Here is a 22,852-nt window from a genome sequence, read left to right as displayed (position 1 = left end):
GAGGCAGTCTTCAAAATCCCTGGGCGGGATTCTCTAGTCGCCGACGGCGAAATCGCACTCGGCCGGAGAATCCTGGAATTGGGGGCGGTGCCGCTTTTTCGATGCTCCGCCCCCCCCCCCCCCTCGGAAACCGCGTACTCGAAGGCCTCGGAAGGAAGCAGGGACCATAGTGACGTTCAAGGGGCATCTTGACAATTACATGAATAGGATGGGAATACAGGGATACGGACCTCGGAAGTGTCGAGGATTTTAGTTTAGACGGGCAGCATGGTCGGCGCAGGCTTGGAGGGCCGAAGGGCCTGTTCCTGTGCTGTACTTTACTCTGTTCTTTGCCTGAGGGGCCGTTCCCCCGATGCTCCGCCCCGGATGGGCAGAGTTCCCGACGGCGTGGATCGCTTATCCTTTTATTTTTCCGTCTGCACGGCGTGGCGGCTACGGACTGTGACCTGCGCCGCCGTCATAGTCAAGGGAGGTGGGGGGGGGGGGGGGGGGGGGGACGTTCCACGGGCAGGGGGGGGGGGGCTTTGGTGTGGGCTGGGGGGGGGGGGGTGGCGAGAGGGGTTACTGGCGGCCGGCATCATGTTGTACAGCGAAACTGCTGCAGGCCGCTGCTGTCACACGCGGCCACATCCCCGGCAATTCTCCATCCGTATCCGCAGGTAAAGCCGCTTTACGCTGGGTGGCTGCTAGCCCCCCCCCCCCCCCACCCACCCCCTCCCCACCTGACGGAGGATCGGTGCAGATTTTGCGCCATTTTTCCTGGCTTAAAGCCACCGTTCCCACGCCGGCATCAGCACTTAAGTCTGCAAACCGGAGAACCCGGCCCTCTTGTCTACCAGTTGAGTTTCAATGCAAGATTCCACTTGGAGATGCTCCCCCCCAATCAGAATCTGCTTCTCCCCCCTGCTCGCAGCCGATAGGCTGACTAGCGAGCCCGGGAGGGGGGGAGGAAAGAGCCTCTGATTGGCTGAGCAGTGAGCCTACGGCTGGCGGGCGAGTGAAGGGCAAAGAACTTTTCCAATTGAGGGTCAATTTAGAGCGGCCAATCCACCTACTCTGCACATCTTTGGGTTGTGGGGGTGAAACCCACGCAAACACGGGGAGAATGTGCAAACTCCACTCGGACAGTGACCCGGGGCCGGGATCGAACCCGGGTCCTCGGCGCCGTGAGGCAGCAGTGCTAACCACTGCGCCGCCGCGCCGCCCCGCAAACTCAACATTTCCTTGCGATGACTTGAAACCTCAACCTTTTCTGAAATTGGCTCGATTGTTTGGCCAAAAAGGGTACCGCCCTGAATTTCGCTCGGCGACCCCTGGAGGGGAAAGGTCGGACAGGCCCGGCTTGGCGCGACTTACTTAAAGGGGTCAAACAGCCAATGGCGCGAGAGATGGCCCATGGAGTATCCTCCCACCCAATCTGCATCGAGCTTCTTGACGCCGGCAAGAAAATACACAATGAAGACCTGAAAGAGAACGGAGGAGAAAATGAAGGACCAGCAACATCACCGGGACGTCACGAAAGAGTGACGTTGGCCGCCAGAGATGTCCGTGCAGAAGAGGGGCCAGTCACAATGCAGGGAGTACTCAAACGTGCACTGAAAGATGGCCAAACGTTACTCAGCAAGCCCCCACAAACTGCAGTGACCAAACAATCCATTTTAGTCGAAGGGTAATCTTTCCCTGAGGAAGAAATTCCCCGTTCTTGCCCCGAATTTTTGTGAGCGGCACTGTTTGACTGGGGTCACGCCCCCAAAAATGCTGAGACTATGGTAGAATTCATAGAAGCCTAGATTCCCTACAGAGCAGACGGAGGCCATTTGGCCCGTCTTGTCTGTGCCGACCCTCTGAAAGAGCACCCTAACCCAAGCCCATTCCCCCGCCCTACCCCAGGCCCCCACCTAACCTTTTTGCAAACTAAGGGGCAATCGATCACGGCCAAACCACCTAACCTGCAGATCTTGGGACTTGTGGGAGGAAACCGGAGCACCCGGAGGGAACCCACGCAGGCACGGGGGAGAACGTGCAGACTCCGCACAGTCACCCCAGGCCGGAATTGAATCCAGGTCTCCGGCGCGGTGAGGCAGCAGTGCTAACCATGGTAGCACAGGGTCCCAAGTTCGATTCCCGGCTTGGGTCACTGTCTGTGTGTGGGGTTTGCACGTTCTCCCCCCGTGTCTGCGTGGGTTTCCTCCGGGTGCTCCGGTTTCCTCCCACAAGTCCCCGAAAGATGTGCTTGTTAGGTGAATTGGACATTCTGAATTCTCCCTCCGTGTACCCGAACAGGTGCCGGAGTGTGGGGACTAGGGGCTTTTCACAGTAACTTCATTGCAGTGTTAATATCAGCCTAATGTGACACTAATAAAGATCATTAAAGATTAACCACTGTCCCTCCATGCTGACAATGGATACAGTTAAAAGTACAATTCTACATATCCTGTGTACATAACGGCAAACATACTTTGTTGCAAATCCCAACAAAAAACATTTATATAAAAAAAAAGGGCGTGTAGATGCGGAGGAACCTGTGGGGGGGGGGTTACATGTGTACATCTCATTACAAATGGTGGAATGGTTAAGGGGCATGGTTACTAAAGCGCACATGATCCTGGGCTTTATCATAGAATTTACAGTGCAGAAGGGGGCCATTCGGCCCATCGAGTCTGCACCGGCTCTTGGAAAGAGCACCCTACCCAAGGTCAACACCTCCACCCTATCCCCATAACCCAGTAACCCCACCCAACACTAAGGGCAATTTTGGACACTGAGGGGCAATTTAGCATGGCCAATCCACCTAACCCGCGCATCTTTGAACTGTGGGAGGACGGCGGAGCACCCGGAGGAAACCCACGCACACACGGGGAGGACGTGCAGACTCCGCACAGACAGTGACCCAAGCCGGGAATCGAACCTGGGACCCTGGAGCTGTGAAGCAATTGTGCTAACCACCATGCTACCCTGCTGCCGTATAGAATATGAAGGCAGAGTTTCGCGGGGAGATCAAGGAAAGTTCCCCCGTGGTCCTCATGGAGGTTATGACAGCCACGTCAGGCCAGGTTAGAGGGGCCTCAGGCTTCAGCTGAGGAGCGACCCCCAGCGGCGGGCGGGGGGGGGGGGGGGGGGAGGGGAACCGCGCGACGTGAGGGACAAATACGCGGGGGGGGGGGGGGTGGGGAGACGCACGGCGCATTTCTAACCTGCGTCCTCAGCACAGTGTAATTCCACAACGGCACCTGAGCATTCCTCTTCCTCCGTGTCCGCAGTCCATCGACGGACCTAAACACAGATTCAAGTTTTTTTTTGAATTCATGTCATTTTCCATTTTACACATGACACCCAAACAACACGCCCACCCATCCCCCCCCCCATTGAAAAAGTGACGCCCTCCAACCCACTGTCCCCCCCCCCCCACAAGCAAATAAACAGCTGCCATCTTTGATAGAACTCCTCAATTGCCTCCCCCCCTCCTCATGGTGTAGAATCCCAACAGTGCAGAAGGAGGCCATTCGGCCCATCGAGTCTGCACCGGCCCTCGGAAAGAGCCCCCTACCTAAGCCCCACGCCTCCGCCCTATCCCTGTAACCCCACCTCACCTTTCGGACACAATTTAGCACGGCCAATCCACCTGACCATCTTTGGACTGAGGGAGGAAACCGGAGCACCCGGAGGAAACCCGCGGGAGAGGCTCGGGGGAGACACGGGCAGACAGTCACCCAAGCCGGGAATCGAACCTGGGACCCTGGAGCTGCGAGGCAGCGGTGTCGACCAACTGTGCCGCCGTTGCTGCCCTAATCTTGACTTTCTCAAGGCCTCCATCAGATCCCCCAGCCACACCGAGGCACAGGGTAGAGACGCTGACCCCAATCCCGTGAGCACTTGCCTCCGAGCAGTCAGCGAGGATGTAGGCCCCCGGGCCCATCTGCAGCCCGGGCACGTTTGACACCCAAATACGGGACAGGGCTCCCGTTTGGTTTTCAGAATCGCCAACATGGTGCTAACGACGGAGTCCCAGAATCCCCACGAACTTAGAAGGCGACCAGAACATGGCTGGTCAGACCCTGCCAACAACACGTCCCCCACTCCCGCATAAAACCTGGATCTATTCCAATGAGCCCTATAGTCTTTTAAGCCCTATTAAACCAAGCCTCACACACACGAGGGCGTGGCGTTCTCCCTCCGTAGGGCCTGACTCAACACCCCATCTTCCACCTCCTCCTCCCACTTGACCGTAACCCCCTCCACCCATACTGCATCTTCGGACATGATCCTTCCATCGATACCCGAGGTACTCTTTCCTGGGGCCGGTGCAGACTCGATGGGCCAAAATGGCCTCCTTCTGCTCTGTAAATTCGATGTTCTTTGCCCTCTGACCCTGCGAGCGAAAGAACCTTATCCATCAACGAGATGCTTCTCCGGAGCTTCCGAAGAGGGAGAAATTTCACACCGAGCCACTGAAGGAGATATTAGGTCAGGTGACCGAACGCTCGGCCTATGAGGTAGGCCTGAATGTCTAAAATGGGGAAAAGTGAGGTGGCGGGACAGGCTTAGGGAGAGAATTCCAGAACTCAAGAGTCCCACCCAGCTAAAGGCAAGGACACCAATGGCGGAACAATTAAAAATCAGGTGAGGCGCGACATCCCGGATAGTTAGAGGCAGGCAGAGATCTCGGAGGGCTGGAGAAGATTGCAGAGGTAGGGAGGCTGAAGACCATGGAGGTACTTCAAAAGAAGTATGAGAATTTTTAAATCGCTACATTACTTAATCATAGATCATAGAATTTACAGTGCAGAAGGAGGCCATTCGGCCCATCGAGTCTGCACCGGCTCCTGGAAAGAGCACCCTACCCAAGGTCCACACCTCCACCCTATCCCCATAACCCAGTAACCCCACCCAACACTAAGGGCAATTTTGGACACTAAGGGCAATTTATCACGGCCAATCCACCTAACCTAATCGAGTGCAAATGTCTGTGTGGAGTCTGCACGTTCTCCCCGTGTCTGCGTGGGTTTCCTCCGGGTGCTCCGGTTTCCTCCCACAGTCCAAAGATGTGCAGGTTGGGTGGTTTGGCCGCGTTAAAATTGCCCTTAGGGTCCAAATTGCCCTTAGTGTTGGGTGGGGTTACTGGGTTATGGGGATAGGGTGGAGGTGTGGGCTTGGGTAGGGTGCTCTTTCCAGGAGCCGGTGCAGACTCGATGGGCTGAATGGCCTCCTTCGGCACTGTAAATTCTATGAAATCTATGAAATGTAGGCACGGGGGGGGTGATGGATGATCGGGACTTGCTGTGAGTTAAGACCCGGGGCAGTAGCGTATTAGGTGAGCTCAGGTTTAGAGGGGACACAGTGGGTTAGCACTGCTGCCTCACGGCGCCGAGGACCCGGGTTCGATCCCGGGTCACTGTCCGTGTGGAGTTTGCACATTCTCCCCGTGTCTGCGTGTGCCTCACCCCCACACAACCCAAAGAAGTGCAGGGTAGGTGGATTGGCCACGCTAAATTGCCCCTCAATTTAAAAAAAACAATGAATCGCCAAATACAATAATCAAAGACGAATATTGCTGAAAAGCGAGAGGTTGTTGAAGCTTCCCATCGGGACAGATACAAGAATACCAAATTTCAAACAGTCACAATTTATACGACAGGAGACAAGAGTGTTGACTACACTTGGCGAGCCTCTAGTTCCTCATTGCTATCTCCATGGCAACGCCTTGGCCAATCAGACTAGACTAATGGGTGGCCAGGGTGGCACAGTGGTTAGCACCGCTGCCTCACGGCTCCAAGGACCTGGGTTTGATTCCGGCCTGTCTGACTTGAGGTGCCAAATGGCCGAATCTGCACTGTCGGGATTCTGTTCTATGATACTAGATTTTCAAAACAACTCCTGAGGTATAAATTGTTGTAAGCGTTTGAAATTTGGCATTTTTGTCTTTGTCCTTGCGAGGGAGAACGAAAAACACTTCAGCAAAAATGTCGCTCGTAACAGATATTCAAGTTATGTACAGCCAAGTGACAATCAAAGATTGGGCGGTCGCAATCTTATTTTCATTTAAATTTAGAGTACCCAATTCATTTTTTTCCAATTAAGGGGCAATTTAGCCTGGCCAATCCACCTAACCGGCACAGCTTTGGGTTGTGAGGGTGAGACCCACGCAGACACGGGGAGAATGTGCAAACTCCACACGGGCAGTGACCCGGGGCCGGGATCGAACCCGGGTCCTCGGCGCCCGTGAGGCAGCAGTGCTAACCAATGCGCCACCCTGCCGCCCCTCGCAGCCGCAATTCGTGGTGCTGGGTTTCGTTGAGTCAGGCCAGGGAGGGATCTCTCAAGACGGAGCCCCGGTAATAGAGGGCGGGGACAAACAGAAAGCGCACGGCAGGAAAGGGGGTGCCCGGGAGCCCCATCTCCCCTTCAATCTCCGTCAAGCCAGTGGGTGGCATTTGCCCGGTGTACCCGCCTGGGGTGGCCACGTCCCGAGTACAGGGAAAATTTGGACAGTGCTAGGAAAACAAGCAGGTGCAAGGTTTGCCTGTGGATTGGAGCTTGCAGCTCCCAGACAGAACTGATACTACAAGCCATTAGCATAGTAATGAGCTATCTCCAGGGACAAAAGAGAAACATTTAAGCAATCGGTACCAGGGCAGACTCCCCGGCGCCAGTGGAGACTAAAACAAAGGCAGACGAACGATCACCTAGGACCCGCCCAGTGATCGAGGAACGACCCCTTTATTGGAGAGAATCGATACAAACGATTGGGACATGGTCCAATTAATTGGGGCCAAGTTCAGGAACCGCCCAGAAGGGCGAGAAACCCTTTGGGGTATAAAGAGGAGCCCCCAAGACAGATCGCTCTCTTCTTCTTGGCCTTGGCTCTCAGCGATGAGAGGACCGCCAAGCACCAGCCAAGGAAGTCTAAGGTCATCGCACGCCACGAGATAGGCGCTCCTAGCTACTATTCTATACCAGTTCGAAGCCAGCAGTATCAGAACCGGACAACGGCCATTGTCCCTCTGACTGAGTGGGCGCCCGAAGCTAAGTATAGGCTTTTAGTAGCAGTTGTAGTTTAGTGAGTAGAGTTTGTGCATGAGTAATAATTGACTGTGTGTGTAAATAAATGTGTATTGATTTCAAACTGACTAACTGGTGTATCGAGCCGTTGATCAGTATTCGGCTTTGAACCCTGTGGTGGTATCAGAAAGATACCTGGCGACTCTTGAGCAAAGGTAATTAAAACAGAGCAAATTAAGGAAAAGCGTAACGAGCAACACCGGAGTTGCATACCAGTATCTGTTGGCATCCATCAAGCTGAGCTGGAAACCAATGAGACCGTACAGGTACGAGTGGTTGTTCCAGGCAGTCTTATCCAGGAAGAAATTGTACCAGTAAGGGATGAGAAACATCAGGCAGGAGAGGCGATAGAAACATCCCAGCATTATGCCGACGGCCCCTGGAAAGAGAAAGAGGGAGAGGCAGGTGCTGAAATGTTAACCGAGTTAGAAACGGGCGGCACGGTGGCGCAGGTGGCCACAGGTCGTATGGGTGTCCGCCACAGCACTCCCCCTCGGTGCCCTCTGACCCCAGCCGACCCATCAGCTGTATGGGCGCGCTCCAGGGCAACCTGTGCCATCTTGTTGGCTGGGATGAGGGTGTGTGGGGAGTGTAATGTGTGTGTGCGGCTGGGATGAGTGTGTGCGGGGAGTGTAATGTGTGTGTGAGGCTGGGATGAGTGTGTGTGGGGAGTGTAATGTGTGTGGGGCTGGGATGAGTGTGTGTGGGGAGTGTAATGTGTGTGTGAGGCTGGGATGAGTGTGTGTGGGGAGTGTAATGTGTGTGGGGCTGGGATGAGTGTGTGTGGGGAGTGTAATGTGTGTGTGCGGCTGGGATGAGTGTGTGTGGGGAGTGTAATGTGTGTGTGAGGCTGGGATGAGTGTGTGTGGGGAGTGTAATGTGTGTGTGAGGCTGGGATGAGTGTGTGTGGGGAGTGTAATGTGTGTGTGAGGCTGGGATGAGTGTGTGTGGGGAGTGTAATGTGTGTGTGAGGCTGGGATGAGTGTGTGTGGGGAGTGTAATGTGTTTGTGCGGCTGGGATGAGTGTGTGTGGGGAGTGTAATGTGTGTGTGGGGCTGGGATGAGTGTGTGTGGGGAGTGTAATGTGTGTGAGGCTGGGATGAGTGTGTGTGGGGAGGGTAATGTGTGTGTGCGGCTGGGATGAGTGTGTGTGGGGAGTGTAATGTGTGTGTGAGGCTGGGATGAGTGTGTGTGGGGAGTGTAATGTGTGTGTGGCTGGGATGAGTGTGTGTGGGGAGTGTAATGTGTGTGTGGGGCTGGGATGAGTGCGTGTGGGGAGTGTAATGTGTGTGTGAGGCTGGGATGAGTGTGTGTGGGGAGTGTAATGTGTGTGTGCGGCTGGGATGAGTGTGTGTGGGGAGTGTAATGTGTGTGTGCGGCTGGGATGAGTGTGTGTGGGGAGTGTAATGTGTGTGTGCGGCTGGGGTGAGTGTGTGTGGGGAGTGTAATGTGTGTGTGAGGCTGGGATGAGTGTGTGTGGGGAGGGTAATGTGTGTGTGCGGCTGGAATGAGTGTGTGTGGGGAGTGTATGTGTGTGTGGGGCTGGGATGAGTGTGTGTGGGGAGTGTAATGTGTGTGTGTGGCTGGGATGAGTGTGTGGGGGGAGTGTAATGTGTGCGCGCGGCTGGGACGAGTGTGTGTGGGGAGTGTAATGTGTGTGTGCGGCTGGGGTGAGTGTGTGTGGGGAGTGTAATGTGTATGTGCGGCTGGGATGAGTGTGTGTGGGGAGTGTAATGTGTGTGGGGCTGGGATGAGTGTGTGTGGGGAGTGTAATGTGTGTGTGAGGCTGGGATGAGTGTGTGTGGGGAGTGCAATGTGTGTGTGCGGCTGGGATGAGTGTGTGTGGGGAGTGTAATGTGTGTGTGCGGCTGGGATGAGTGTGTGTGGGGAGTGTAATGTGTGTGTGGCTGGGATGAGTGTGGGTGGGGAGGGTAATGTGTTTGTGCAGCTGGGATGAGTGTGTGTGGGGAGTGTAATGTGTGTGTGTGGCTGGGATGAGTGTGGGTGGGGAGGGTAATGTGTGTGTGAGGCTGGGATGAGTGTGTGTGGGGAGTGTAATGTGTGTGTGCGGCTGGGATGAGTGTGTGTGGGGGGTGTAATGTGTGTGTGCGGCTGGGATGAGTGTGTGTGGGGAGTGTAATGTGTGTGTGTGGCTGGGATGAGTGTGTGTGGGGAGCGTAATGTATGTGTGGGGCTGGGATGAGTGTGTGTGGGGAGTGTAATGTGTGTGTGTGGCTGGGATGAGTGTGTGTGGGGAGTGTAATGTGTGTGTGCGGCTGGGATGAGTGTGTGGGGGGAGGGTAATGTGTGTGTGCGGCTGGGATGAGTGTGTGGGGGGAGGGTAATGTGTGTGTGCGGCTGGGATGAGTGTGGGTGGGGAGGGTAATGTGTTTCTGCGGCTGCAGCTTGTCAGCCTCCCGAGTGTCAATCACGGACCCGGCGAATCGCACACCGTTTCCCGTTGGAATGGATTGTGTTCCACGTGGCCCCGGTGCCAGCCCCTCCTCAGTCACTTCTGCTACAAATCACTTTACGTCTATGTTCCCCTCTTAATCTCAACCCTTCCGCCCACGGGAGCAGTCTCGCTCGCTATCGGCTCTGTCCCAGAACCCCCCCTGGCGATTTTGACCGCCTCGATCAAGCCTCCTCCCCAACCCTCCTCTTCTCCAAGGGGAACTTCCCGGCCCTCTCCAATCTGTCCCGTGTAACCGGGTTTCCGGGCCGATCTAAATGAGGGACCGGAGACCACAGACTCACCCAACCACATGATGACAAAGACCACGTACATCCAGTCCAAGGGGAAAGGCTGCAGGAAATTGAAGAGAGGAAAGCGACAGACCACCAGCTCATCGTAGTACTGGAAATCCAGCGAACTCAAGCCCCGCTCTTGTGGAATGTCAATGGTCATCAATAAACCTGCAAGTTTGGGGCGGGGGGGGGGCGGGGGGGGACAGAGAAAAGGGAGAGAAAGGTTGGAGAAGAAAATCCTGCCGCATACAACTCAAAATGAGGCCATTCAGGCCATCGCAGGTGTGCCAGCTCTTTGAAATACCCAATAAAATCATTGAGAGGGGGGCGACAAAGAACAACTAATGAACGAAGAACAATTGCAGGAACAGGCCCTTCGGCCCTCCAAGCCTCTGCCGGCCATGATACCAACATTGGCCAAACCCCTCAGCCCTTCCTTGTGCCGTATCCCTCTATACCAGGGGTGGGAAAAATGCGGCCCGCCAAAGGTCTTTATGCGGCCCACCAAGATCAAGTCACAAAAAAAAAAAATTTTTTTTTTTAATTTTTTATTTTTTTATTTTTTTTATAAGGTTAATGTGGGGGGCTGTTGGGTTACTGGCATAGGGTGGATACGTTGACTTGAGTAGGGTGATCATTGCTCGGCACAACATCGAGAGCCGAAGGGCCTGTTCTGTGCTGTACTGTTCTATGTTCTATATGAGGCGCCCAGAATCATAACCGGGTGAAGCGCCATTTTTGAAAAGTAGAGATAAAGAGGGCTAAAGGCAGGATGCCGCCGGGGGAAGCGCTGAGGTATATGCCGCACGCTAATTGGTTACAACCGGGACTATTAATACTATGCGGCCCTTTAAAATTGTGAATTTCTGAATGTGGCCCTTGCACGGAAAAGTTTGCCCACCCCTGCTCTATACCCATCCTATCCATGTGTTTGTCGAGATGCCTTTTGAACGCCGTTAATGTATCTACTTCCACATCCTCCCCTGGCAACGCATTCCAGTCACTCACCACCCTCTGTGTAAAAAACCTGCCTCCTACATCTCCTCTAAACTTTGCCCCACGGACCTTAAACCTATGCCCCCTGGTGACTGACCCCTCCACCCTGGGAAAGAGTGCCTGCCCATCCACTCTATCCATGTCCCTCATAATCTTGTAGGCCTCTATCAGGTCGCCCCTCAACCTCCGCCTTTCTAATGAAAACAGTCCGAGTCTATTCAGCCTCTCCCCATAGCTAACACCCTCCAGACCAGGCAACATCCTGGTAAACCTCCTCTGCACCCTCTCCAAAGCCTCCACATCCTTCTGGGAGCGTGGCGACCAGAATTGTGCGCAATATTCCCAAGCGCGGCCTTCACAAGGTTCTATCCAACTGCAGCACGACTTGCCAGTTTTTATACTCGATGCCCCGTCCAATGAAGACAAGCATTCCGTCTGCTTTCTTGACTAACTTGTCCACTTGTGCTGCCACCTTCAAAGATCTGTGGACCTGCACGCCCAGATCTCTCCGACTTTCTATATTCCTCAGAGTTTTGCCAGTTCCGATATATTTCCCCTCTGTGTGTCAGACCTTCGAAAATGAATTACCTCACATTTGCCTAGATTAAGCTCCACTTGCCATTTCTGTATGAGAGTTACTGATCGCAAACCATCGGTAAAGGTCGAATCTTTATTTATTCATAGGAATAGGGCGTCGCAGGCTGCGCTAACATTTATTGCCCATCCCTAATTGCCCTCTAGGGGGCAGTTAAGAGTCAACCACATCGCTGTGTGGGTCTGGAGTCACGAGTAGGCCAGACCGGGTAAGGACGGCAGATTTCCTTCCCTGAAGGACTTTAGTGAACCAGATGGGTTTTTACGACATCGACAATGGTCATCTTTAGACTTCCATTTTTGTTGCGTTCAAATTTCACCAACTGCGGCGGTGGGATTTGAACCTGGGTCCCCAGAGCATCAACCTGGGTCTCCTGGTTTACTAGTCCAGTGACAATACCACGATGCCCCCGCCTCCACGGTTCAATTTCCCGCAGCCGAGGATCACACAAGCCACAAGGGTCAAAGCTTCCATGGTGGAGAAAGGGAGCAAATGTGGATTAACATTCATTTGCAAGCAATGCGGACTCCCCTCATTGAGCTTGTCCGGCCCGGAAAAACTTGGGGAAGACAGTGGAGGGAATTCCGAAGCTCAGAAATCCTCGTACCGGAATCCTGGAGGTTTTTGCATTGACGGGACAGGGAATATTCGTTTTTCTCCTCAGTGCATAATGACATAGAATTTACAGTGCAGAAGGAGGCCACTCGGCCCTTCGAGTCTGCACCGGCTTTTTGGAAAGAGCACCCCACCTGAGGTCAGCACCTCCACCCTATCCCCAAAACCCAGTAACCCCACCCAACACTAAGGGCAATTTTGGATACTAAGGGCAATTGATCATGGTCAATCCACCTAACCTGCACATCTTTGGACTGTGGGAGGAAACCAGAGCATCCACAATGCTACCGTGCTGCCTCGATCCATCCCTAATCTGCACCGCCTGCTACTCCTTCCTCCTCACCAATCCGGCTCCGGATCCCCCATGTATCTTCCATCCACAATGCTACCGTGCTGCCCTAGGGTGTCTTGTGGTAAGAAAGGCGTTGCTGGGCGGGGTAAATAAGGAGGCATTGAGTATACAAATTGGCAAGTCAGGTTGCAGCTGTATAGGGCAGCACGGTAGCATTGTGGATAGCACAATCGCTTCACAGCTCCAGGGTCCCAGGTTCGATTCCCCGCTTGGGTCACTGTCTGTGCGGAGTCTGCACATCCTCCCCGTGTGTGCGTGGGTTTCCTCCGGGTGCTCCGGTTTCCTCCCACAGTCCAAAGATGTGCAGGTTAGGTGGATTGGCCGTGATAAATTGCCCTTAGTGTCCAAAATTGCCCTTAGTGTTGGGTGGGGTTACTGAGGTATGGGGATAGGGTGGAGGTGTTGACCTTGGGTAGGGGGTAGGGTGCTCTTTCCAAGAGCCGGTGCAGACTCGATGGGCCGAATGGCCTCCTTCTGCACTGTAAATTCTATATGTAAAAACCTTAGTTAGGCCACACTTGGGAGTATAGTGTTCAATTCTGGTCGCCACACTACCAGAAGGATGTGGAGGCTTTAGAGAGGGTGCAGAAGAGATTTACCAGGATGTTACCTGGTATGGAGGGCATTAGCTATGAGGAGCGGTTGAATAAACTCGGTTTGTTCTCACTGGAACGAAGGAGGTTGAGGGGGCGACCTGATAGAGGTCTACAAAATTATGAGGGGCATCGACAGAGTGGATAGTCAGAGGCTTTTCCCCAGGGTAGAGGGGTCAATTGTTAGGGGGCATAGGTTTAAGGTGCGAGGGGCAAGGTTTGGAGGAGATGTACGAGGTAAGTTTTTTTACACAGAGGGTAGTGGGTGCCAGGAACTCGCTGCCGGAGGAGGTGGTGGAAGCAGGGACGATAGTGACATTTAAGGGGCATCTTGACAAATACATGAATAGGATGGGAATGGAGGGATACGGACCCAGGAAGTGTAGATTTTAGTTTAGACGGGCAGCATGGTCGGCGCAGGCTTGGAGGGCCGAAGGGCCTGTTCCTGTGCTGTCCTTTTCTTTGTTCTTTGTGCTTTATGGTAGGGAAGGCGTGGCTGGCAGGGGTAAAGAAGGAGGAGTACCCGGTGAGCGGATATCGGATCACGCGCTGCACTGGCTGGATGAGGTCCTGGGGAAGGCATGGAGGCCGGATGTGGGCTTGTTGGCAGACCCAAAACTTCACATCAAGGTGGGGAGGGTGATGGAGGAGTACGTGGACTTCAATCGAAATGGGGAGGGCTCATTGTCAGGGGGTTTAGGAGGCATTGAAGGTGGTAGTGAGGGGGGAGGTCATCGCATTCAAGATGAAGGTGGGTAGGGGAGGCACTGGAGGAGATTTTGGAGGTGGATGGAAGATACATGGGGGATCCGGAGCCGGGGCTTTTGGTGAGGAGGAAGGAGTAGCAGGCGGTGCAGATTAGGGATGGATCGAGGCAGCACGGTAGCATTGTGGATAGCACAATCGCTTCACAGCTCCAGGGTGCCCGGTTCGATTCCGGCTTGGGTCACTGTCTGTGCGGAGTCTGCACATCCTCCCCGTGTGTGCGTGGGTTTCCTCCGGGTGCTCCGGTTTCCTCCCACAGTCCAAAGATGTGCAGGTTAGGTGGATTGGCCGTGATAAATTGCCCCTTAGTGTCCAAAATTGCCCTTAGTGTTGGGTGGGGTTACTGGGTTATGGGGATAGGGTGGAGGCGTTGACCTTGGGTAGGGCGCTCTTTCCAAGAGCCGGTGCAGACTCGATGGGCCGAATGGCCTCCTTCTGCACTGTAAATTCTATGAAAGGGAGGGATGGTGGTGGCTCCGGAACAGGTGAATAAGGGGTTTGAGGAATTTTATCGGGGTTTATACAAGTCGAAGATGAGGGAGTTCCTGGACCAATTGGAGTGGCCGGAGGTGGGAGAGGAGGAGAGAGCCGGGTTAGAGGAGTCATTAGGATTGGAGGAAGTGGAGGGAAGGTTCAGTTGGGTAAGGCACCGGGGCCGGATGGGTTCCCGGTGGAGTTTAATAAGAAGTTTAAGGATAAGTTGGCGATGCTGATGGGGACATGTTTGAGGATGCGATGGTAAAGGGGCGCTGCCGGACAAAATGAGGCATCCATTTCATTGTTACTGAAACAGGATAAGGACCTGGTGCAGTGTGGGTCGTACAGGCCCATTTCTCTACTGAATGTGGATGTCAAGATGCTGGCGAAGGTGTGGGCAGTGAGGCTGGAGGAGTCTCTTCCCAAGGTGGTGGGGAGGATCAGACGGGGTTTGTCAAGGGCCGTCAGTTGTTGTCGAACTTGCGACGGCTGCAGAATGCGGAGCTTTCTCCGGCACAGGGGAGGGGGTTAGAGGTGGCGGTGGCGTTGGATACGGAGAAGGCGTTCGGCAAGAGTGGAGTGGAGGTATCTGTTTGCGGTGGCACTGGAGAAGTTTGGAATTGGGCCCAAGTTTGTGGCTTGGGTAAAATTGCTGGAGCAGGCTCCGACAGCTCGTGTGCGGACGAATGACACGCGGTCGGAGAACTTCCCGCTATTCCGGGAATGAGAAAGGCCCATTTGCCCCCTTCTGTCCCCGTTGGCTATTCCGGCTCGCAGGAAGCCGGCCATCCCTTTACCTGGGGTTGGTTTAGCACAGTGGGCGAAACAGCTGGCTTGTAATGCAGAACAAGGCCAGCAGCGCGGGTTCAATTCCCGTACCGGCCTCCCCGAACAGGCGCCGGAATGTGGCGACTAGGGGCTTTTCACGGTAACTTCATTTCAAGCCTACCCGTGACAACAAGCGATTATTATTGTTGCGCTGAGTGGGATAGTGAGGTGGGGGTGGAGCACAGGGTATCTCTGTACGCAGATGATTTTTTTTTTTGCTGCGCATTTCGGACCCAGGCTCATCTGTGAGGGACATAATGGGGTTGCTCGCTGCGCTCCCCCTCCCCACCCACCCACGCCCCCACCCCTCCTCAATAATCCTAGACTGCCGTGTCTATCAGAGATCTGCCTTGAATGAATCTCAGCCTCGCTGATCGCTTGGATTCCATCGATTACCAACCCTCAGAGAAAAATTCAATCTCCTCATCTCTACCTTAACGCTAGAGATAATCTTCCTTAGTGTCACAAGTAGGCTTACTTCAACACTGCGAACCGAGGGTGCTGGAGCTGTGAGGCAACAGAGCTAACCACTGTGCCGAGGGTGACCTCTTGTTCTTAACCCGTGTCCCCCTATTTCTCGTCTCCCCAACGAGGGAAAACATCCTCTTGGGCGTCCACCCTATCACGCTCCCTCGGGATCTTATGTGTGTTAGTAAGATCGTTGAAAAAAGTTCTAACCAGCTCCGCATATCGTAACTAGAACCAGAAAACATGCCACGCGCACAGCACAGAGGTGACGGCCTGGTGGATGGTGATTCAGCCCTCGTTAAGGGTAGCCGTCCATGTGCGTTCAATTATCTCGCCCCCCCCCAAAGTTACGAGCGAGGTACATGATCGCTTTGAACTTCACAGGAAATCTGGGCTGGATTAGCAGTGGAAAGAACAAATCTGTGTATGTTAGCTTTTTTAATGAATTGGGAGTGGTCACGGCACCGACATTTAACTGGAATGCACGGCCTTGTTTGAAGCAGGGGACCCGCAAAAGTCAATTGGAGTCAAAAGAGAAACATTTTTTTGTTTGCTGGGCCCACTGCGTTGTCAGATCCTCAGCAAAAGTAACTCACCTCGGCCCACACCCTCGCCCATTGCTCTCTTTCGATAGCCTCGCCCAGACCTGCCTCTACCTCACACTCAGGCAACCCTCTCCAGATCCTGACCGCCCGCTGCGCGGAGTTTGCCCGTACCTCCCCCGTGTCTGCGTGGGTTTCCTCCGGGCGCTCCGGTATCCTCCCACAGTCCAAAGATGTGCAGCTAAGGTGGAGTAATGGCGTTACGGAGATAGGGCGGGGGAGTGGGCTTAGTTAGGGCGCTCTTTCAGAGGGTCGGTACAGACTCGATGGGCCGAATGGCCTTCATCAGCACTGTAGGGACCCGATTCTATAAAATGCTGAATTGTCACACTTTTTTTTATTTTTTACTATAATTTTGCCAGTAAAGTTAGCTTTAAAACAACCTTCAACTTAAGGTGCGTAGAGTTTTTTTTAAATTTAGAGTACCCAATTCTGTTTTGGTCCCCAATTAAGGGGCAATTTAGCGTGGCCAATCCACCTACCCGGCACATCTTTGGGTTGTGGGGTGGGGGGTGAGACACACGCAGACACGGGGGAGAATGTGCAAACTCCACACGGACGGTGACCCGGGGCCGGGATTGAACCCGGGTCCTCGGCGCCGTGAGGCAGCAGTGCTAACCACTGCGCCACCATGCTGCCCAAGGTGCGTCGAGTTACGATAAATGTATCAGCTATTGAGCCTCGTCATCAAAACGCGTTCAGAATAATGTATAATCCCTGCTACATTAAAACTACCAAAATTGTTTTCCTAAACCCTGTTGTTCAAAATTAAAGTCCTTATCTATAACCATTGGAACTGATTAACTTGGAGCACAATGCTGTTTTTGTGAAAATAATCATTTCAAGCCTTAAAGAGCAACATATTAACTTTTTAACCCACAATAATATAGTTTTTTTGGGCAGCACGGTGGCATAGTGGTTAGCACTGTGGCTTCACAGCTCCAGGGTTCCAGGTTCGATTCCCGGCTTGAGTCACTGTCTGTGCGGAGTCTGCACGTTCTCCCCGTGTCTGCGTGGGTTTCCTCCGGGTGCTCCGGTTTCCTCCCACAGTCCAAAGATGTGCAGGTTAGGTGGATTGGCCGTGATAAATTGCCCTCAGTGTCCAAAAAGGTTAGGAGGGGTTATTGGGTTACGGGGATAGGGTGGAAGTGAGGGCTTAAGTGGGTCGGTGCAGACTCGATGGGCCGAATGGCCTCCTTCTGCACTGTATGTTTTACGTTCCAATAAAAAATAGCCCTCGCTTCATTTTTTTTAATAGTTTTTTTTCCATGTCAATGCGATTCAACTGGGAAAAGTTGGGAGGTGCAAATTGGATGTTTCAAAAGTCACATGATGCCCGGAAGCTACAGGTTGCGGACCCCTGGGTTAGGGGGTAGCCAGGTGACATCCAACCAGGCTAGGCTCATACAGGGAGCCACTAGAAACCAACATTGCCCCACCTGCCCCGCACCCACTACTCCAGCACCCCTGCTGTCAGCTGAGGCCTAGTCAATTTTCTCCACAGCCTGTTGCAGAGTTTCGCCGCCACGTCAACCAGAGGTTCAAGCCGGCCCTTATTGAGGATGTTCTTGCGATGGAGGGAGGGCAGCGAAGGTTTACCAGGCTGATTCCTGGGATGGCGGGACTGTCATACGAGGCGGTTAGGATTACATTCATTGGAGTCTAGAAGAGCGAGAGAAGATTGGACAGGGTAGATTCAGAAAGAATGTTCCCGATGGTGGGGGGAGTCCAGAACTAGGGGTCAGAGTTTGAGGATAAGGGGTAAACCTTTTAGGACTGAGGTGAGGAGAAATTTCTTCACCCAGAGTGTGGTGAATCTGTGGAATTCACTCCCACAGAAAGTAGTTGAGGCCAAAACGTCTAATTTCACGAAGGAATTAGATATCGCTCTTGGGGGCTAAAGGGATATTGGGGGGGGGGGGGGGGGGAAGCGGGATCAGGGTATTGAACTTGATGATCAGCCATGATCATAATGATTGGCGGAGCAGGCTAGAAGGGCCAAATGGCCTCCTCCTGCTGCTATTTTCTCTGTATGTTTGTGTGTGTGTTGATCGGTGAGATCAGTCAGACATGGTCACTGGGTAGAACTGGAAACTCATTCTTTATTTTCTCCCTTCCTGGCTCAAAGGGTTAACATCACAGACCAGGGATTGCCTGGGACACGCTCCTTTTCCAGTTAGAGCGCATTGACGTGGAAAAGAAAAACTATTTTAAAAAATGAAATGCGACATTTTTTTATTCTGGGTTAAAAAATGAATAATCCATTAGGTTGCACACTTTACCACGGAGTCATCCAACATAGAACATTGCAGTCCAGGAGGCCATTCATTCCATCGGGTCCATGCTAGCTCTCTGCAACGTAGTCCCACTTCCACCCTCTATGCTCGTAACGCTTCAAACGTGCAACCCACAATTGTCCATCCAATTTTCTTTGGAAATCATCCATCGTCCTCTTCGACAGCGGATTCCAGCTCATTACTACCCGCTGGGTAAAAATGTTCTTCCTCACAGTTCCCCCCACCCCGCCCCGGGGTCCTTGTACCATCAGCAAACGGGAACAGCTTCCCTCTGACGACCTTATCCAAACCTGTCGCAAACTTGTACACCTCGTTCAAATCTCCCCCCTCCACCTCCTTCCAACTCCAGCGTCTCCAACCTCACCTTCTCCAAAATCTCCCACTCGAGGAACCCTCACATCCCTCCCTAAAGCGTGGCGACGAGAACTGGACACAACACTCCATTTGAGGCCTAATCCTAGTTGAGGCCTAACCCAGGCTTTAGAGAAGGTAGAAGTTGCCCCTCCTCCCTCTCTCTCTCCTCCCCTCCCCCGGCAAAGCAGGTGAACAGTGAGCATACGCACAGGGTGGGCACCTTTTCAACTATTTAAAGAAACATAGGCGTGCATTTTTATAGCGCCTTTCACAGCCTCCCAAAACGTTTGAAAGCCACTGGTTGTACTTTCGTAGCGACAATCGTCATTGTTGGATTCAGCAATTATTGAGGGCGGGTCCTTTAAAACATTGAGCTAAAAAACGATTCCTGAAAATGACGGATGAGTAAGTTATATAAACACTGTCCACGGCTTTATCAAGTGTTACAAATAATGAACTCCCATGTTCTGACGTTATCTGATATGAAGCTGTGCGGAGTCTGCACGTTCTCCCCGTGTCTGCGTGGGTTTCCTCCGGGTGCTCCGGTTTCCTCCCACAGTCCAAAGATGTGCAGGTTAGGTGGATTGGCCAGGCTAAATTGCCCTCAGGGTCCAAATTGCCCTTAGTGTTAGGTGGGGTGACTGGGTTATGGGGTTATGGTCGGGGTGTGGGCTTGGGTAGGGTGCTCATTCCAAGAGCTGGTGCAGACTCGATGGGCCAAATGGCCTCCTTCTGCACTGTAAATTCTATGAAGGTACATTCAACAAGATTGAAACAGTATCCTAGCCGAGACCAGATGTGACATAAGGAGTTTGAACGTGGGACAGAAGTCATGGAAAACTTAATTAACTTGGGATAATTGATTAATGTCGAATTAACCATCGCCTTTTAAATGAGTGACACTTTTTTCAAAACAAGTTTCTGTTGAAGTCACTTTTATCTCAAAGTTTGTTTCTGCTTGTTCAGGAGACACTTCGAGAGACACGGGGGAAACATTTTCCAGTTAATAAAAAACAAAGAACAAAGACAATTACAGCACAGGAACAGGTCCTTCGGCCCTCCCAGCCTGCGCCGATCCAGATCCTTTATCTAAACCTGTCGCCTATTTTCCAAGGTCTACTTCCCTCTGTTCCCCGCCCGTTCATATATCTGTCCAGATGCATCTTAAATGATGCTATCGTGCCCGCCTCTACCACCTCAGCTGTTCCAGGCACCCACCACCCTCTGGGATGAGTGCAAAGAACAATACAGCACAGGAACAGGCCCTTCGGCCCTCCAAGCCTGTACCGACCATGCTGCCCGTCTAAACTAAAACTGTCTGTACTTACGGAGTCCGTATCCTCCCATTCCCACCTTATCCATATATCTGACCAGCTGCCCCTTAAATGCCGCTGTCATACCTGTTCCAACCACCTCCCCAGGCAGCGCGTTCCATATATTTACCACCCTCTGTGTACAAAACCTGCCTCGCACATCTGTTCTAAACTTTTCCCCACGCACTTTAAACCTATGTCTCCTAGTACTTGACTCTCCGACCCTAGTAAAGAGCATCTGACTATCCACTCTGTCCATGCCACTCAATTTTGTAGCCCTCTATCAGGTCGCCTCTCAACCTCCGTCGTTGCAGTGAGACCAGACCGAGTTTATCCAACCTCTCCTCCTAGCTAATGCCCTCCATACCAGGCAACATCCTAATCAACCGCTTCTGTGCCCTCTCCAAAGCCTCCACATCCTTCTGGTCGTGTGGCGACCAGAATTGTGCGCAATATTCCAAATGAGGCCTAACTCAGGATGATCCTTCTCTGCTTTGAACAGTGCCACATGCTTTACCCCCCCCCCCCCCCCCCCCCCCCCCCCCCACCACCGCTTTCGACAGGCAGGAAAGAAGTCTGGACTCACCAAACAGGAATCGGAAGACCCCCAGAGAAGCGGGGTCGGTGGGCCGGTTCAGCAGACAGACAAATCGATGCCAGCTTCGCAGATCCGACAGCTCAAACCCAAAGATCCTCTTCATTTTGCCTTCCTCCACCTCCGTCCCGGCCCCCTGAGGGGCCTTCGCCCTCGCGCGCTGAGGCGTAGCCGGAGAGCTGGAACCAGAGGCCGCAGCTTGGCCCCAAAGAAAAACAGACCAAATAGCAACTTATGTCTTTTTTGTTAATTTCCTCCTCCCGCCCAGCCCCCAAAATGTTACAAACGCACAAACAAGGAGCCGTAGGAGGCTCCAGAAGTCTCTGAAGCCTGCTCCGCCATCTAATTCAAGTATAGAATCCCGACTGTGCAGGAGGAGGCCATTCAGCCCATCGCTTCGAAAGAGCGTCCCCTCTACACCCACTCCCCACCCTATCCCCGTAACCCCACCTAATCACATCTTTAGACACTAAGGGGTCATTTCAGCCCAGCCAATCCTCCTAATCTTTGGACACATGGGGCAGAGCACGGTAGCACAGTGCTTAGCACTGTTGCTTCACGGCACCAGTGTCTCAGGTTCGATTCCCGGCTTGGGTCACTGTCTGTGCGGAGCCTGCATGTTCTCCCCGTGTCTGCGTGGGTTTCCTCCGGACGCTCCGGTTTCCTCCCACAAGTCCCCGAAAGACGTGCTGTTGGGTGAATCGGACATTCTGAATTCTCCCTCCGTGTACCCGAACAGGCGCCGGAGTGTGGCGACTAGGGGCTTTTCACAGTAACTTCATTGCAGCGTCAATGTCAGCCTACTTGTGACACTAATAAATATTATTACTGAGGGAAAATTTAGCATGGCCAATCGACCTAACTTGCAGATCTTTGGACACTAAGAGGCAATTTTAGCGCAGCCAATCCACCTGACCTGGACATCTTTGGACTGTGGGGGGAATGCGGAGCACCCGGAGGAAACCCACGCAGACACGGGGAGGGAGGCGAGGGGGTGGCTAACTCCACACACTGACATTTACCCCAAGGCCAGAATCGACCCCGGGTCCCTGACGCTGTGAGGCAGCAATGCCAACCACGGCAGCGTCCCGACCCCGGTTCCCCCCCCCCCCCGCGTGTGGAATTTGCACATTCTCCCCCACCGTGTCTGCGTGGCTCTCACCCCCACAACCCGTAAAGGTGCGCCGCGCTGGCGAATTGGCCATTCTAAAATTGAGCAAAAAAACAAAGAGAATTGGGCCCATTAAACTTTTAAAAAGCAGTGCCAACCACTGTGTCAGCCACTTGCAGAAGGAATTGTTGCATAGTACAGACTTCAAGGACAAGTGGGTCTTTGGGGATTAAGAGGGGTGCATTACATCTTACAACAGCAGTGAAATATACCTCTCTCTCTGTATTTGCTGATTTCCCCATTATAAATCATTAACCACTGTTGATTCTGAGTGAGGTTGAATCTTGGGATTGCATTATTTCTTTGTGGACACAGTGCGTCTGTTTCAGAGGTGGTTGCATTTGTTGGAGGGGACTGTGTGCTGTGCTGTCTACACACTTACCTGTCTTGCTCAGGTTGTCCCTGCTCGCCCGCTGCATTGTGTCCACCGCTGGGATCTGGGAACCAGCGCTGGCTACAGTCACAGCGCAGCTCCCACGTCCTCAGGAGCCTGCCACACCGCCAGAAAGCACGTCCCCACTCTCTCCTCCACAAGCCTCTGCTCCCAGCCACACTGCCGCAAAGCCTTGTCGTCAAATAGCTCCTCCCAGCTTTCCCAGATCCCTCCCCTGAATGTGGCTGTTCACCAAATAGAGCACAACGCCGTCATACACAGAGCACCTTCTCCAATAACTCTGCCAGCTATTCCAACAAAACAGCTCTACAGTTCCCTCCCCTGCCCCTTACTGCACACTTTCAAAACCCAACCTCTTTGTCCAACCTTATCTGTGTCATTATTTTAAAAATGTATTACCCAATTCTTCCCCCTCTCCCAATCAAAGGAAAATTAAATATGGTCAAGCACATTTGGGCAGCATGGTGGTTAGCATAAATGCTTCACAGCTCCAGGGTCCCAGGTTCGATTCCCGGCTGGGTCACTGTCTGTGCGGAGTCTGCACGTCCTCCCCATGTGTGCGTGGGTTTCCTCCGGGTGCTCCGGTTTCCTCCCACAGTCCAAAGATGTGCGGGTTAGGTGGATTGGCCA

General features: G+C 53.1%; 1 protein-coding gene across 1 annotated transcript in view; it reads right to left on the bottom strand.

The window, feature by feature from the left end:
• ggcx (gamma-glutamyl carboxylase) overlaps positions 1 to 22,390 on the bottom strand; it is a 41,724-nt gene extending 19,334 nt beyond the window's left edge. The window contains exons 1-6 of the mRNA XM_038785507.1: positions 22,211 to 22,390; positions 20,649 to 20,855; positions 9,817 to 9,975; positions 7,273 to 7,438; positions 3,195 to 3,273; positions 1,357 to 1,463 (exon numbers count right to left, since the gene is read on the bottom strand). Coding sequence (XP_038641435.1) covers positions 1,357 to 1,463; positions 3,195 to 3,273; positions 7,273 to 7,438; positions 9,817 to 9,975; positions 20,649 to 20,855; positions 22,211 to 22,247 — 755 coding nt within the window. The 5' untranslated portion in view covers positions 22,248 to 22,390. The remainder of the gene's footprint in view (positions 1 to 1,356; positions 1,464 to 3,194; positions 3,274 to 7,272; positions 7,439 to 9,816; positions 9,976 to 20,648; positions 20,856 to 22,210) is intronic.
• Positions 22,391 to 22,852: the final 462 nt, after the last annotated feature.

Source organism: Scyliorhinus canicula, chromosome 26 (assembly GCF_902713615.1).
Source record: "Scyliorhinus canicula chromosome 26, sScyCan1.1, whole genome shotgun sequence".
In the NCBI taxonomy this organism is placed as follows: Eukaryota; Metazoa; Chordata; class Chondrichthyes; order Carcharhiniformes; family Scyliorhinidae; genus Scyliorhinus; species Scyliorhinus canicula.
The sequence above is the reverse complement of the archived record's forward strand: the minus strand, read 5'-3'. Positions and strand labels throughout refer to the sequence as shown.